Source organism: Kwoniella shivajii, chromosome 2 (assembly GCF_035658355.1).
Source record: "Kwoniella shivajii chromosome 2, complete sequence".
NCBI lineage: Eukaryota > Fungi > Basidiomycota > Tremellomycetes > Tremellales > Cryptococcaceae > Kwoniella > Kwoniella shivajii.
Window position 1 is genome coordinate 1462911 of NC_085909.1, and position 14826 is coordinate 1477736.

Here is a 14826-nt window from a genome sequence, read left to right on the forward strand (position 1 = left end):
ACAGAACTCCAGCTCCGATCACAACTTTGATGTCAAACCGATGAGATGTCAGTATAAGCTCGCCAGCAAGGTTTATACATTATCAGGACACGAGTATTGAGGATCCTAAAACACCAAAGGAGACCTTAAATAAATATAAAGATTTTAACTTTCTACTACTGTAATGACTACTTTCATAATGTAGCGTAGCGTGGAGGAAGCATAATTGTCCGATTATCATAAAAACATAAATGAGGGGGAAAAGCGAAATCTGAAACAACCCCAAGAGCAGCAGAAGCAAAAGCAAAAGCCAAAAGTGCGCAGAAAAAAACTGAGCGAAAACCAAAACAACACTATACGTTTGCAACTCTTAACCCTCTTTCTTCACCACCTGGCCTAGTCACGCTTCCTGCACTTTCAGGTCTTGGCGGTCTTACACCTGAATGTGAATATTGTTGATGATCATAACCACCATAAGGATCTTGGTCTTCATCTTGTTCGTCAAACTCGTATGCTTGTTTAGGATCGAAATAATATCCATTGTTACCTCCTCCTTCATGATGTTGTTGTTGTTGATCATGAGGTATTGAATAATCAGATACTCCTTGACCATGTTGTTGACGGTTATAAGGATCTTGATGTTGAGGTTGATCTTCATAATCATTATGTTGAGCAGCAGTAGCAGCGGCGGCACCGAATCCAGCCATTCCAGGCGCAGTAGCAGTTGACATCCTATCTGCTGGATTCAGATTCGCCATGTTAATGGCATATGGGTCATATCCACCTGCTGGATCTTCATAATCATGATATCCGCCATTAGGATCATGTTGAGGTTGTCCATTTATATCCATACCGGGTGTTGTAGCTGCGTAATACCCACCATACTGAGTCATTGAAGGTTGTTCTTCATCATCATCAAATGCAGATCTTGATGAATGATGAGCTGCAACTGCTGCTGCTGCTGCGGCAGCCGCGACGTCCCTATCAAGTCTTTGGCGTCTTCTTCTTTTCAACATGAATATAGCGAATGCTATTACACCAGCAGTCACTGCCAATCCAACAGCGACAAAGGTTCCAGCCACGGCACCTGAATTATTGAAGAATCCAGAACTACCACTAGATGAAGAAGAGGACGATCCTGCTCCGCTTGAAGGATTGTGGACCACTTGAGTTATAGTATAGACTTTTCCTGCCGCATCAGTCGATGTAGCAGTCTGAGTGATAAGTTCAGGTGCCGTCGTTACAGTATGACCAGATGCGTCAGTCGTCGTTACATGTTGAGCTGAAGTGAGCGTAGATTCGAGCGCTGATGCTGCGGATGAAGCTTGAGCAGACGATGTAGCAGATTGTTCCGCTGAGCTTTGTGCTTCAGATGTGGATGCACTATTATCGAATAAAAGGTTAGTTGCGCTCCATTATACAAGTTCGGGTAATAATCATAACACCTACGAAGCTGAATCTGAAGCGCTCTGAGTAACACTAGCAGGTTGACTTGCAGAAGCACTTGGTGTATCTGAAGGACTTGCACTTGCACTTGCGCTCTCACTTGGACTAGCGCTTGCAGAGGCTGATTCCGACGGACTTGGCGTAGCAGATGGGCTTTGTTGTGCTGAGGAGGGCTGAGCAGAAACAGAGGGTTCTGCACTTGAAGGTTCGGCTGAAGGTTGAGCGGACGGAGATGCTGAAGGTGAAGGTGTAGCGGAGGCTGATGGTTGAGGGGTGTCAGAAGGAGTCGCCGAAGGAATAGAAGATTCCACTTCAGATGCTATAGCAGATGCTTCTATTGTAGTTTGATCGGTATTCGTGGTTTGTGCATTGGATACAATGGTATTGGTGAGTTGAGTGGACATGTCGAAGCGATGTAGTGGCAAGATAAATAGTGACGAATGTGAGATAATTAGCAAGATGATTCAGATATTAATTGAAAGTCCTCAAGCGGTGCAGTAAAGGGGTGAACAACGCTATCCCAAGGGAGAGACGCCAATGATTGTGGCAAGGATATGTGATTGTGTATGAAGGAGTGTAGTATGAAAGGGAGTTCGGTCCGATAATTGCCCCTTCAAATGAAGGTGGAATGTGGAAACGACGATCCGTTCACCGCGATCTTGAAGGAAAGAGCATGAAAATATGTCAAGGAAGGACACGAGTGAGACAGATCTCGTCTTTGATATCGTTCACAGACAAGTCTTCTAGAGTCTGCTCGTGGTTTTGTGAAAGAGGTGAAGAGTGAGGAAATCCCTTGGCTTCACAGTCACACTAAGGCGAGAACCCTTCAAATCCGCAGACAAAGGCAAGAAACTCACCGGCCATATCGATCAGTCAGAAACCCTTTTGTATCTTTCGTCTTGGCTTAGTCTAAATTTCTTTTGTGTGGTTCGTAAAGGGATGTTGAGTTCGATCAAGTCTAGCTTGATATGTTTTTGGCTCTGAGTATGTAAGGAAGGAATGTGAAGGCAATGAAGGTTGATTGTTTTAGTAGCGATTGATCAACGCGTTTGTTTTAGATTTGAGGTTGATAGCCTTTGTTCTTTACTTGTGGCTTGTCAAAGTAGAATCCGAGACTGATAGAACGATGATAATTTATGAGATGATTGATGGAAAGAGATATCAAGATGAATCATTTGCAGATATCAAGATGTATTTTCATGATGCTGTACCTTCCCTCTGTACTCTCTCCATTTACAGAATACCCATTACCCCATTCTTGTTGTTATGGACGGACCTTTTTTAGTTTTTTTTTTGGTTATTATTGTTGTTTGTTGTTGTGTTTAAACTATCATTCCCTCCCCCCACTCTTAGCTCTCACGCGTTGGTATCACTGTCCCCCATTATTACTGGATACGGTAATAACATAGACACCGATGAAACTTGAAAGAAAGCACTCTTACAAAAGGCACGCACGCGGGGTCATTCTTCGCCAAGTGATACATATATATGGATCGGGATTACAGGTCCATTTAATCGGGATTATCCAATGATGTGGCAGATGGGATCAGAAGTTGTGAGGAGGCGGTGTGAGCCGAAAGTGTCTATATATGTGTATGTTTTGATTCCGTTTGCCCAGCCGAGTGAATGACGTCGGGGGATGCATGTCAATAGGAAGATATTTCGACAACTGCAAAGGTCAAAATAGATGTGAACAGCAAATGGCAAATTTGGTTCTACAATCACTTACCTCTTGACCATTCAAGCTTTCATACTGCATTATCCTTCGTTCTTCGTTTTCCCGATCAAGGTTTAGTACAATAAATCTACTGTGAATAATCAACATGTCATCGGCACCTTCAGTACAGAAAGTAGAGACCGAAGCGAAATCAATGGAGAAGATGGGGGAAGATAAAATCCAAGATCTTGTTGAAGATAATGGTGAGCCCAACTCCCTAAATTCTACCTTTCTGCGAGGACATAGGAGGTAAAGCTTGAGCTGACATTATGTGGGAACTGAAAATTGCTAGCCGATTCAACCGACTCAAATGTTCGATATGGTACGTGACACATACCTGTCAATATGGTAAGATATGCGTTACTGACTTTTCACCTTGAATATAGCCGCTTATTTGAGAAGAGCAAGAGATATCGTTCGAGCTGGATCAAGATACACTGCGTACACTTCTGATGTAGGAGAAGCATTTAGACCTGTAGTTCCTCCTTATCTCGGTGAGTTCTTCTTTTGGATTATATATAAGAACGTATTTGCTGAATACCAAATGTGCAATCGGATAATTACCAAATTTATAGTCACTGCTGCCTATGGTATATCATGGGCATATCTTATCGGAGATGTGTCATTCACAACTTATAAATCATCTCAATTCGGTCCAACACCATTGGAAGCTGCCAACATGTCTGAACCAACTAGATTAGCTATGGTTGCAGTCAAAAGATCGGTTTTCCAAGGTATAGCTTCTATGGCTTTACCAGCTTTCACAATTCACACAGCTGTAAGACAAGCAGGCAAACAATTCGCTAAATCTTCAAATCCAACTTTGAGAAGATGGGGTCCAACTTCTGTCGGTATCGGTATCGTACCTTTCTTACCTTATTTATTCGATCATCCAGTGAGTTTATCGTGTTACTCATGCATATTACCGTATCTGTTCATCTAATTGAATGAGACCAAATGCTGATATGTTCCAAAAACAAAGGTCGAGACAGCTACAGACTTTGTATTCGATAAAGTCGAAGAAACGTTTTTCTCCGGTAACCCTATACCTGGTACACCAACCTCTACACCTGTTAAACCTAGTCCTAAACCTGAATTATAGAGTATCAGTGTAGATCAATAGAAGCGGTACACGGAATAATGAGGCATATCTGCGTTCTGGCTGTCTTACAATAGGCCAAGATGGGATACTACGGCGAAACGGACATGGAGGATCAGAAATATACCAGGTCAAAAAGAGGATAAACATATGGATATGGAAATCAATACAGCCAATATGGTTGTGTTATGCATGAAGAAACTACTATTCTCATTCTCGCTTAACTCTGATAACCCTCCTGTCACTGTCTTTTCTTTCATACCTAATCCAGCAATCACCATTATCATCCGTTCTGTTGATGTTGGCTGAATCACCCAATGTTACTGATCCGAACAATTTACTTTTCACTTTTGATCTAGAAGTCGGACTTGAACTCGAATATGATGGTGGTTGATGAATCGTCGAGAGCTACAAAAATCCAACTGTCTCATAATCATGACAATCGTTGGCAAAGACATTCAGGTTGAGCCGCTCGTCTAGTCTCTCTATAAGAGTCGATAACATTTCGCTCCAAAGTCCTTTTCTCAACTATACAGCAACATCATGTTCTAGATAATCAGCATTGTCCCCCTCAAGATCATCTGTACAGTTCGCATGTCAATATTGTACTAGATGATTGTGGTAGAGTAGAAAGTCTGATCGGAGATCTCATTGTAAGTAGCTACGAACATGTCATAGGTGAGAGAAAAGGGGAGTCGTCAAAGTTCCGTGAAAGGTTGTAGACTGAAACCGCTATTTTCCGTCGCTATGACATTTCATCATGCAAGCTGAATTAGGACACAAGACTGGTCGGTAGACTGTGTCAGTTGAGAAGGCATAGCTTACTAGCGGGGATGAGGGCTGAATGACAGGAAGGATCTCTTTTGTAATATGGGCACGAGTTCATCGCCTTGGTATGACCAATATGATCGTCATGGACTTGTTGAGCGAAGGCGTTTGGGTCTGTCCGAGATGAGTGCGATACAATCCCATCATTGTAAGTGCTGAAGCGCTCAAATTCATGCCTGAAGCTACACGACAACCTCTCCAAGGTTACTCTATCGCCAATCGAATTAGTGGATCAATGTTCGTTCAGAAAACGTACCAGACATACTGACAATTGTTACGTGCATCTCTGCTGGTATCGCATTTCTGGAATTCAGATTGTCAAAACCTCTTTCACGGCATTCCAATATCTATCTGGATCAGATACTGAATGAGCGACATGACCACTTTTTTCGAATCGTTCAAAACTTGTTTTCCAACCTTTATATTCCGCTTCATTTATACTTTCTTCCACAGCTTGAAAAGAAACCATTGGATCTGATTTACTATATATATATCTCCTTCTCCCGCCTAATTCAAAGATATCTGGATCGTTGAGTGGTAATCTAAGTTTCGTTATTGGATCAACATTATTGGCGATATTGAGAATAGTCATATATACTATCAATGAGATCCATAAGAGTATTGAAGATAGTACGGATAGTGGGAATTTTCTAAATGGTGATGAAGGTAAACTTAGATATAAAGCTCGATGGCCGCTTGATAGATCGTTTGAACCAGGTGCTGAGTCCACCAAGAGGTTTTTGATATTTATCGGTTTATTGGTATATTGACGATACAACTGAGCTAGACGAGTGATCGATTGGGATCCGCCATTGGAATAAACAGCTGCACATATTCGATCCCTATCTTCTTCTTCTTCAGAAAGACCCAGAATCACTTCGAGAGCAGGTTGGAGTAGTGAATCGTATTTCGAAGTTGAGGTGAATAGTAAATGGATAGCAGTACTTTTGATGGAGAGGATAGTGGAACTTGGAAATAACTCGGAATACCGATTGACGTATTTGGTGACAGGTCGAGAAGGTGCGTCCATCCACGTACAAAGAATAATCAATGATGGATCATCATCGCTGTTCCTCGTTCTCACAACTGGTTTATGTATTGACACGAGAGTGGAAAGCTCCGCGATTTGTAAAGAAGTATCGGCCATGACTGAGACAGTATCAAGCTTGTGATTCTGACGACAGAAACAAGATGAAGCGGCTTGTTATCAGAGAGAAGGTCTTTGTAGGAAAAGATGAATGCAACCTGAAACTCTCCGGTTGTCCGAATGTCCGGTATCTATGCGTGACGCGGAGGTGAAGGTGCTCCCGGCGTGCAAAAGGAAAACCAGAGGATACATACATACATTGTGAACTACTAAGTCGCTTTTCTCTCTTCTTGCTGATTTACTCACAACCAACATTGCTTCAATTGTAGAAATGACACTTACCGATTTGTACATGCGCTTAAGACCTCGTTTTATCCGAAAAGACTGATAGACTAATACCTAGCGGAAAGCGGAGTGGTCTCCCAGATCAAAAACGATGCTGTCAACCAACCAATACCTCAACCCCTCGTTTCACTATCTCTACTCGTAAAAAACAAATGCTAGTCCAAGATATGAAGTTGTATGACCGAGGTACCGAATTCTCCATTTTCATCAACGTGTCCAAACAGTTTTTTTTTGCCACCCCTCTAGGAGATCGCACGTTTCAGACACAGCTCAGACGACATTTCCGCCGAAAGCTCCTGATATCGATCGGATTAATTTACCTCCTTTACTCCTTTGAATCATGCAATCCATAGCCCGTAGACAAAGCCTCAAAAAGGAAGTTCCCAATCAAGTGATTGTGAGCACGAGTCGTCCAGGGGAATATTGATCATTGATCATCTATCAAAGGCAATGTCGGTGGGACCTTTGTATCCTTTTGTTTCGCCCTCCAAGTTAGGATTAAATGGAGCATGTCCAAGGACAACAGCGATGTAGGATTGTGTTAAAAGCCTCAAATACCATATAATCTCTTGATTCGATTATGTGTCACTTCATCTTGCTTACATTCATTTCATCACTGATCTTGGTATTTTTCGTCATTCTTTAATAACTGACTCACTCACATTCATTTTAAACCTTCAATAACCTAGATATACAAGTGCGAGTCACTATGTATTCTCAATCCCTCGTTACTCTGCTTTTCTCACTTACGACCTTTCCCTTGATCAAAAGTGCATATGACAGTCTTTTGTTCACGGAGGATTTCTTCCCTTTAATCAATGCACGTCTTGATCCAATTGTCACGCCTAATAAAGTCAGTGGACACGTTCATCACGTAGTTGGGAGTTCTGCTTTTTCTGCTGGTCAGGATTATGCAAGTTCAAGAGATGCAAACGTCAGTCATTTCTTCTCCTTGACTAAAATAACCATTAACCGAGATCGGTCTGCGATTATCTAGTGCACTTCATCAAATCTCTCGGCTGATAAATCCAAGTGAGTGCCCAAGTTTTTAGATCATGAAAGTCGAGCTCATAAATGATTGATTCAGCTTTTGGGCTCCTCAATTATACTAGTGAATTATCATATTTCTTTTGTCGATCATACAGTCAGCTTGAGTGTTCTACTGACATCTACTATTAACTGCATCATAGCAAGTGGAGAAATGGAACTTACACCGCCATCACAGGGGACGGTATGACTGCTTAGTGAGTGTGACAGCCCGCCTTGGAACTTGATGTCATGCATATTTATATGACCGTTGGAGAATGCTGATCGTCGTTTGACCCTTCTTTTAGCTGGAAATACCCTCTCACTAATACCGACGCTTCCGATCCATTCGCCACTATTCCAGATGATTTCAGGATGTTGGCTGGTGATATTAAACGAGATGATTACGATGCCAATAAAGCTGTCAGTTTCTTATGCGTAGATGCTAATCATAGTTATGGTGAGTTCCTTTTCCTTTCAAACTAAATCGACTTGGCTCGAGGCTTGGTCTTGCTCTTGACCTATCTGAACGATGAGATGAAGCCGTACAGTATCTATGGAGTCTGGACTGACTGCTGGGCGGTGATTATAGATTATACCGATTACATGCCTACAAATAGGGAATGTCTTACCCTTCGACCCCAAGTAAGTTCAAAAATTCTCTTTCAACCAAACATAGCTCAATCCACGTGTTTTGATAGCTTCACTTTCCAGAATGCTGGAATGGAGTCGATGCTTTCAAGGAGGATAACTCACATGTGGCATATCCCGTTGACGCTAATCCAGAAGGAGGTAAATGCCCTGATGGATTCAATAAGATCCCTCACCTGTTCTTGGAAAGTAAGTGATCAGCTATAGGTGTATCCGTCAATTCACGACCAACCAGATACTGAGTGGTATGACCTTTCTTAGGTACATATCACATCAAGACTGAAAACATAGGTGAAGGATACGAATGGTACCCAGGATGTTTCGTTCTGTAAGTTGTTTTTTCTAAGTTCATAATGGTGAACTTTGCATCACCATTATAAACTATGTATTTAGGAAATTGCTAAGACGGGGTTTCTTAAATAAATCATATTTAGGGCCAATGGAGATAATCATGGGTTCTCGTATCACTCTGACTGGCTCAATGGATTCCCATCTGGATTTTTGACTGAAGCGTTTCATCAATGTTATGATACTGCTTCTGGGATCTTCATCCAAGATTGTCCTTATATCCAACGATATAGAGGTGATATTGGAAGAGACTGTAATACCGAAGGTGATGTAATCAACGAAGTGAGTTGGAGTGTCTGAACCTTCTGTTCTCCCTTCACTTTCTTGCTTTCTTTGTGATATTTGAAGCTCATTTATGGTCTGACTTGACTACTTCCGTTCACAATAGCACGTTGGTCAACATGTAGCTATAGCAAGTTTACCAGGTAACAACCCTGAATATAATTCGTCAAAAGCTTCAACTGATTATCCAAAGAAATCGATCGCTGGATATACAGAGAAAGCTTCTATCGTAAAAGCCTCAGACACTTTGGGTGGTTTTTGCGTTCAAGGCACTTGTACAGATTATATAGGAAGTGACGCTATAACCCAAGAAGGACCTGGCGAAGCTGTCTCAATCGGATCTTCAAGTATTGGAACTGGTAATGATTCCCCTTCAATTGCTGCCACCGCTACCGCTACCGATACCTCAGTCGGCGGATCCTCCGGATCTTCTTCAGACACTTTATCATCTACGGCGACGTCCAACACAGGCGCAAGTGGGACAATAATGACTGATTTACCTGGTTCAACAGGAAATACAACACCTCTCGCTGCAATTGAAAGCGGTGTTGATTCAGCCACTATTCAACCCGTCGGTAGTTTCACGCCTGTAACTACCACCGACAGTTCCTCCACCGCCGCTACTTCCACTGCCAAACATAGATGGGCTGGTGGTCAGTTCACCCGAAGATCGGGTATGAGAAGACTGTAGGTGGTTGTAGAGTGAATAGCGTCTGAAGTCCTGACTGGCTCAGCCTCGATAGAGATTCGCCCGAGAAGGAGTAAGTCAATATCCACATTGACAGAGACGACCATGTAATATTGTGACATTCCGTGTGGGATCATGTGATCATTATATATCCAAATTATAGACTGGATGTACCTGTACTACTATCCGCAATGTCATAAATACTAAAGCCCATCGCAGAATATGGTTTGTTCAGCGTCACATTGACGAGCAACACTTATCACACCTCAATATGATCGCATACCTATAAGCTGACTCCCATCTCCAGTATTGAATCGCTCAGATGACACTGTTGCACAGCTCACAGAGTAGCAGAAAATCCCATGAAATCCAAAATTTCATTCTAAATTATATAAACAAGGTACAAAAACATTTATTCTACACAAACAAAACAAAACAAAACAAAATGCAACAGATAAAACTGAGAAACATACAAAACCCTTTCAGCAAATTTATCTACACTCCATATAGAAATATCTTTCCTCACGATTCACTGAACCATCTTCTTATACCTTGTAATTCATTATGCCATTTTTCCCATTTATTGACTAATTTGCTTACTTCTTGTTGATCCATATCAACGTTCAAACCCGTTTCAGCAGCTTGATGGATTTTACTTAATCGTTTAGTCAATAATTGATAAGCGGGATACAACTCTTCGTATCTATCTCTTAACTTTTCTTGATCAGGTTCAGGATCTGATGCAGTGGATTTACCTGATTTGTTACTGTCCAAAGAAGTTTTGGGTAGAGGTGCAGAAAAAGGATGAGTTGAAGATGATGCTGAATTAGAAGTTGATTTTGTTGATGATGTCAATACTAATTCACTAGGAGGTGATTTACGTTTAAAAGTTGCAATCGTTGAATATGTACTCGTTCTCGTTGGAGAAGAGTTTCTCCTAATTTTGGAAACCGGTCTACCACGAATTTCACCTTCTTCTTCTGATCCAGACCCAGAACCGGAGCCAGAATCTGATGATGATGAATAATCCCTTTTCTTCCTCGTCGGTGATATCCTTTCCTTTTCTTTTGCTTTAGCCCTTTCTTTCTCCTTGACTCGCTCAGCCAAAGTGGGTCGTTCTTTCCTCGCTGGATCTTCTTTTGCTTTCTTCTCCTTGTTCATCGCTCGTCCCCTGAGAGGTTCATCATCTTCACCATCATCTGAAGAGTAGTCGACTTCTTTCCCTTTCCCTTTCCCGTGTCCCTTTTCTTTCTCCTTGATTCTGCCATTATCCTTTGTCTTTTTCTCCTTTGGTTCCACTTTTTCTTTCTCTTTTTCTTTTGGGGTCGCTTTGATTTCCATGGGGACTATACGTGGACTAGCAGTACCTTCTGGTTGTTTGGTATTCGGTAAACTTGATGATCTATTTTTCTCAGCCATGAATTTTGCTCTTTCTCTCGCAATTTTGCTTTGAGGTCCAGTCTTCTTACTCGTCGTACCGTTACTAGATTTAGATCTTGCAGCTGATGGAGCGTTTGATTGTGGAGGTGCAATTGATAATCCATTTTGTGGAACAGAAGGTACAGTAGCAACGGTGGCAGCGGTAGCAGTCATGTTAGTAGAGGATAAGAGTTTTTCTTGACTTGATCCACTAGAACTTGCAGCACTCTGATATCCAGCTTCCAATTCACTTTCTTTTCTATCTAATTCAGCTCTTTCTTCTGCATCAGGCGATAAATCAAGTTCATCAAAAGCTTCTCTCGCAAGTCGAATCACTTGCTGTTGCTCCGCATATGTATATTTCCATTGTCCTGGACCTAATTTGATTTTGGAATATTGATTGGGTAAAAGTGTATATGTTGGTGGATGAGTGGAAGAAGCTCTACCGACCTATTTGATCCATCGTCATCAGCTTGGATTAGTCGAATGTCATCCAAACGTAGAGGATCTTGGGAACATAAGGGGAACTTACTACATTGACTACTCTCATGACATTTTGTTCATCTCCACCAACTCTTCTAATTATATCTGATACGGTAGTTGGACCCAGAGCCAATAATTGCATGACTCTAGTTTTAAGAGGTATCATTTGACCCGTACCCGTACCTGTACCATTTGTCGTAGCTGCAGGTGTGATAGTTGAACTTTTGATTTGAGGAGAACTATTGGTTCTAGCCATTATAGAACTTGCGTTTGCAATCCCGATTCCAGGAGCAAACTTTTCGACATTTCTCTTATTATTGTTTAAAGGTGGTGCAGAACCTTCGACTCTAACTGAACGTTCTTTTCTTTCTCTATCGATAGCATCGCCTTGAGCTTTGAGTTTATCAGCTGCTCTGGAAGTCGAAACTGAACTCAAAGGTATATTCAATCGATCAGTCGCTATCGCATTGAGAGATAAACTAGGTGTATTTGGGTTGTATAAGAGAAGTTCGGATGGTATTGCTGATGATCTAGGATCAAGTGGTGTAGGAGGTAAATTAGGTATATCAAGTGTCTATTCAATTCCAAACATGGATTCAGTTCCAGGTTTTAACATGTATCACGGTATGAGCCAGATAAGAGGCATACTCACCATCTTCCCATCTGCTGCTACAGTCACCTCTATTCCTCCTCCAGCGTATTCCTGAAGTGAGGACCATACTTCTTCTGGGAACTTGATGAGATAAGCTTGATTAGGCTGTTGATCAGTTCTAGGAGCGATCAACGGGATCGAACCGGATGTAGGTAAAGGCATCTTGACTACGATAACGAACGTAGGTATTTTGAATGAAAGAAGAGAGAGGAAAAGAGAAGGGGATAAAGGGAGCGTCGTTAGATTTCCAGTGTTATATAGCAATATAACAGCCGAGTCGTATCGTAAAATAGGGTTGAGGGTATGACATTGATCTGGAAGTCGTATATGCCAAAAAAGAAAAATAAGGTTGATATGTCTCTGAATTCGTTACCGATGACTCTTGACTTTGTCAATTACCAAAAAAATGTATGATCCTTTCAATCGAGGACACAGTATTGCCCCAGAGTATCCAAGTCCGTTCTTTAAAACCAATTTTCTTGACTATCCTTTATCACCCACTACTTCCTTCGGCCGTCCATCAACACTACCGCTCTATTCCGAAGTCCCGTTTGAGGTGAGGCAATTGAGTAAACTGGGAAGAGGTAAAGGTATTCCAGATATTCCAGATATGGGTGATGTTGCTGTTGGGTGTTGGGGATACTCAAAGTGAGAGCAATAGTTGGTTAAATGCTAGCATGAAGCTATACACGGATACATTCAAGCCGAAAGGTTTTGGGAGAAGTTGCGTTTCGTTTAGAGGAGAGAAATTGAATTGATTTGTGGAGGAAAGATGTCTCGGATGTACCGACAGATCCTTGATTCCCTTCCCTTTCACACCGTACTCGACAATGCTAATTATGAAGGACGTATCTATTGTATGACTGGCAGAAGAGACAGGCTGTGTGAATGAAAAGACTGAATCAATAATAGATGGGATATACACGAGTATTTGTTGTTCATACTTCTGCCGTAAATTATAATTAACCATATATACAACCGGGATGTATAATTAACCCTATCTCAATTTACAGCTGTGGTTCTGGGAAGCAATCGACGGTTCAAAACCTCCTACCCGTATTTCCTCCATTGCCAGGCGCATTTCGCTGTACGATGTCCCGCCAAAAAGGTGTCATCAAATTACAGACAGCCTCGTATGGAGTATGTGTAACAAGACAAAAGAAAGGGTTCATCATCGATACATGCATGTATCACTTTATCTTATACTTGTATATTTATCAAGGAAAAGGACCGCTTGAGCTTTTATGATCATTTAACTACTTAAGCAGAGATCTTCTTCTTGATTTGATCGTGGGACAACTTCAATAAATCTGAAGATCCACCAATGAATTCTTGGTTAAGGTAGACATGGGGAACGGTACCTTGACCATTAAGTTCTTTGAGGTAAGCTTGGATGGCAGCTATATATATGGATGATTAGTCAGCGGGCTAGATACACAAGCGGTTTCGGGGATCGGGATGGTATAGTGTACTCACATCCATCATCTCTCTCATCGAGTCTGAACACAATCGGAATCAGCATAAGGACTAGGAGGATCAAGAAACACTGAAGAGTGGCAAGAAAAGACTTACTCAAAGACGGTAAGATCACTTGTATCTTCAGCGAGGTAAGACTTGGCTTTCTTACAGTACTAGAAGGAAATGCGCAGACTATCAGCTTTCTATACGCATCCATAAATGAAAACGTTCTCTGCCTTCGTTCATCAGAGCTGAGCTGATTTGTGAACTGTAATAGGCGTGCAGCTTACGGGACAGTAAGATTTAGAGAAAACAACGGTTTTGTTGTTTTTGATAGTTGAATCAACGAGTTGTTTAATTTCGGCAGACATGGCTGGTGATGTAGTTGAGAATGAAGAACCCAGTTTGAATGATCTTGCAGATGCAGATGCAGTTGATGTAGGTTTAGTTAACAATAAATGGGATGATAAAACGTTTATTCGTTTGATCGCAGTATTTAACATTTATATACGGAAAGCAATTAAAATGATGGGATGAATCGACAATGATATGATGTTTTTATGCTGAAAGGATGATAATTATAAATCATAACTTAAGCGGCGTTTTCTCTCTGACGTCAAATCGTCATTTGTCACCATTTTCATTATTATTCATCTTGTTTTCACTCGGATTGGTCATTCACCATTACATTACACGCGGCGATTGAACGAGTCTACAGGTTATACTAGTTCTCTGCTGATTCAACGTTCTTCATTTTCTGGCTACATGTTCACCCTTCTATCGCGTCCACTTCGCCGTTCTCATGTTGATGATAGATGCATGCTTTACTCGTTGAAGATAGAGGAGAGCTCGTTTCATCCTACTCGAGTAAGGATTACAAACTGTTCAATCTTGCAGTATTTTTGATTCCGCTCCCTCCCTCCGTCGCGTGTCAGTTCCCACATCACTGGAATGAAAACATGAAACACACACACACACACACATTCTCAAATCCACCTTATCCCCCAGACGAAACACAATAGAAATTGATGAAAACCTTACATTGCTATATGAAACTCTGACAAATAGGTACTCCGTTCCTTCTGTTCCTGGTCACACTAATCGTTTGAGATTGCTCACCATGTCGCGATTGATCTTTTTTGTTCTGATCGGGTCCAAGGGTGATCCTCATCAACAAGCACGGTCTCACGCGTCGAAACATTCCATCTTTCGCCCTTGCTGTGAGTTGCATTGAAGGAAGGAGGGGCGAGAATTATCTGGAATCAGATAAAGGAGAAAGGAGAGATCGATAAAGTCATCTCACGTAGGGGGAGAGGCA

General features: G+C 41.6%; 6 protein-coding genes across 6 annotated transcripts; 2 read left to right on the forward strand and 4 right to left on the reverse strand.

Moving 5' to 3' along the window:
• Positions 1 to 332: 332 nt before the first annotated feature.
• Positions 333 to 1829, reverse strand: IL334_001907 (uncharacterized protein; the record flags this gene model as incomplete). The annotated part of the gene is made up of 2 exons (XM_062933655.1): positions 333 to 1362; positions 1429 to 1829. The coding sequence occupies 2 exons, from the start codon at positions 1827 to 1829 to the stop codon at positions 333 to 335; spliced, it is 1431 nt and encodes a 476-aa protein (XP_062789706.1).
• Positions 1830 to 3248: 1419 nt separating this feature from the next.
• IL334_001908 (uncharacterized protein) lies at positions 3249 to 4244 on the forward strand (the record flags this gene model as incomplete). Its single annotated transcript, XM_062933656.1, has 5 exons — positions 3249 to 3345; positions 3435 to 3464; positions 3529 to 3636; positions 3718 to 4037; positions 4125 to 4244. 5 exons carry the CDS (start codon positions 3249 to 3251, stop codon positions 4242 to 4244), a joined length of 675 nt encoding a protein of 224 aa, XP_062789707.1.
• A 1135-nt stretch (positions 4245 to 5379) lies between these two features.
• Positions 5380 to 6216, reverse strand: IL334_001909 (uncharacterized protein; the record flags this gene model as incomplete). Its single annotated transcript, XM_062933657.1, has 1 exon — positions 5380 to 6216. One exon carries the CDS (start codon positions 6214 to 6216, stop codon positions 5380 to 5382), a length of 837 nt encoding a protein of 278 aa, XP_062789708.1.
• Positions 6217 to 7210: 994 nt separating this feature from the next.
• Positions 7211 to 9696, forward strand: IL334_001910 (uncharacterized protein; the record flags this gene model as incomplete). Its single annotated transcript, XM_062933658.1, has 12 exons — positions 7211 to 7435; positions 7499 to 7533; positions 7589 to 7612; positions 7692 to 7745; positions 7836 to 7987; positions 8120 to 8172; positions 8229 to 8367; positions 8440 to 8506; positions 8613 to 8808; positions 8915 to 9495; positions 9543 to 9569; positions 9660 to 9696. The coding sequence occupies 12 exons, from the start codon at positions 7211 to 7213 to the stop codon at positions 9694 to 9696; spliced, it is 1590 nt and encodes a 529-aa protein (XP_062789709.1).
• A 322-nt stretch (positions 9697 to 10018) lies between these two features.
• IL334_001911 (uncharacterized protein) lies at positions 10019 to 12212 on the reverse strand (the record flags this gene model as incomplete). Its single annotated transcript, XM_062933659.1, has 3 exons — positions 10019 to 11365; positions 11448 to 11972; positions 12051 to 12212. The coding sequence occupies 3 exons, from the start codon at positions 12210 to 12212 to the stop codon at positions 10019 to 10021; spliced, it is 2034 nt and encodes a 677-aa protein (XP_062789710.1).
• A 1098-nt stretch (positions 12213 to 13310) lies between these two features.
• On the reverse strand, positions 13311 to 13879 carry IL334_001912 (glutaredoxin; the record flags this gene model as incomplete). The annotated part of the gene is made up of 4 exons (XM_062933660.1): positions 13311 to 13450; positions 13527 to 13549; positions 13623 to 13681; positions 13799 to 13879. 4 exons carry the CDS (start codon positions 13877 to 13879, stop codon positions 13311 to 13313), a joined length of 303 nt encoding a protein of 100 aa, XP_062789711.1.
• Between the last annotated feature and the right edge of the window lie 947 nt (positions 13880 to 14826).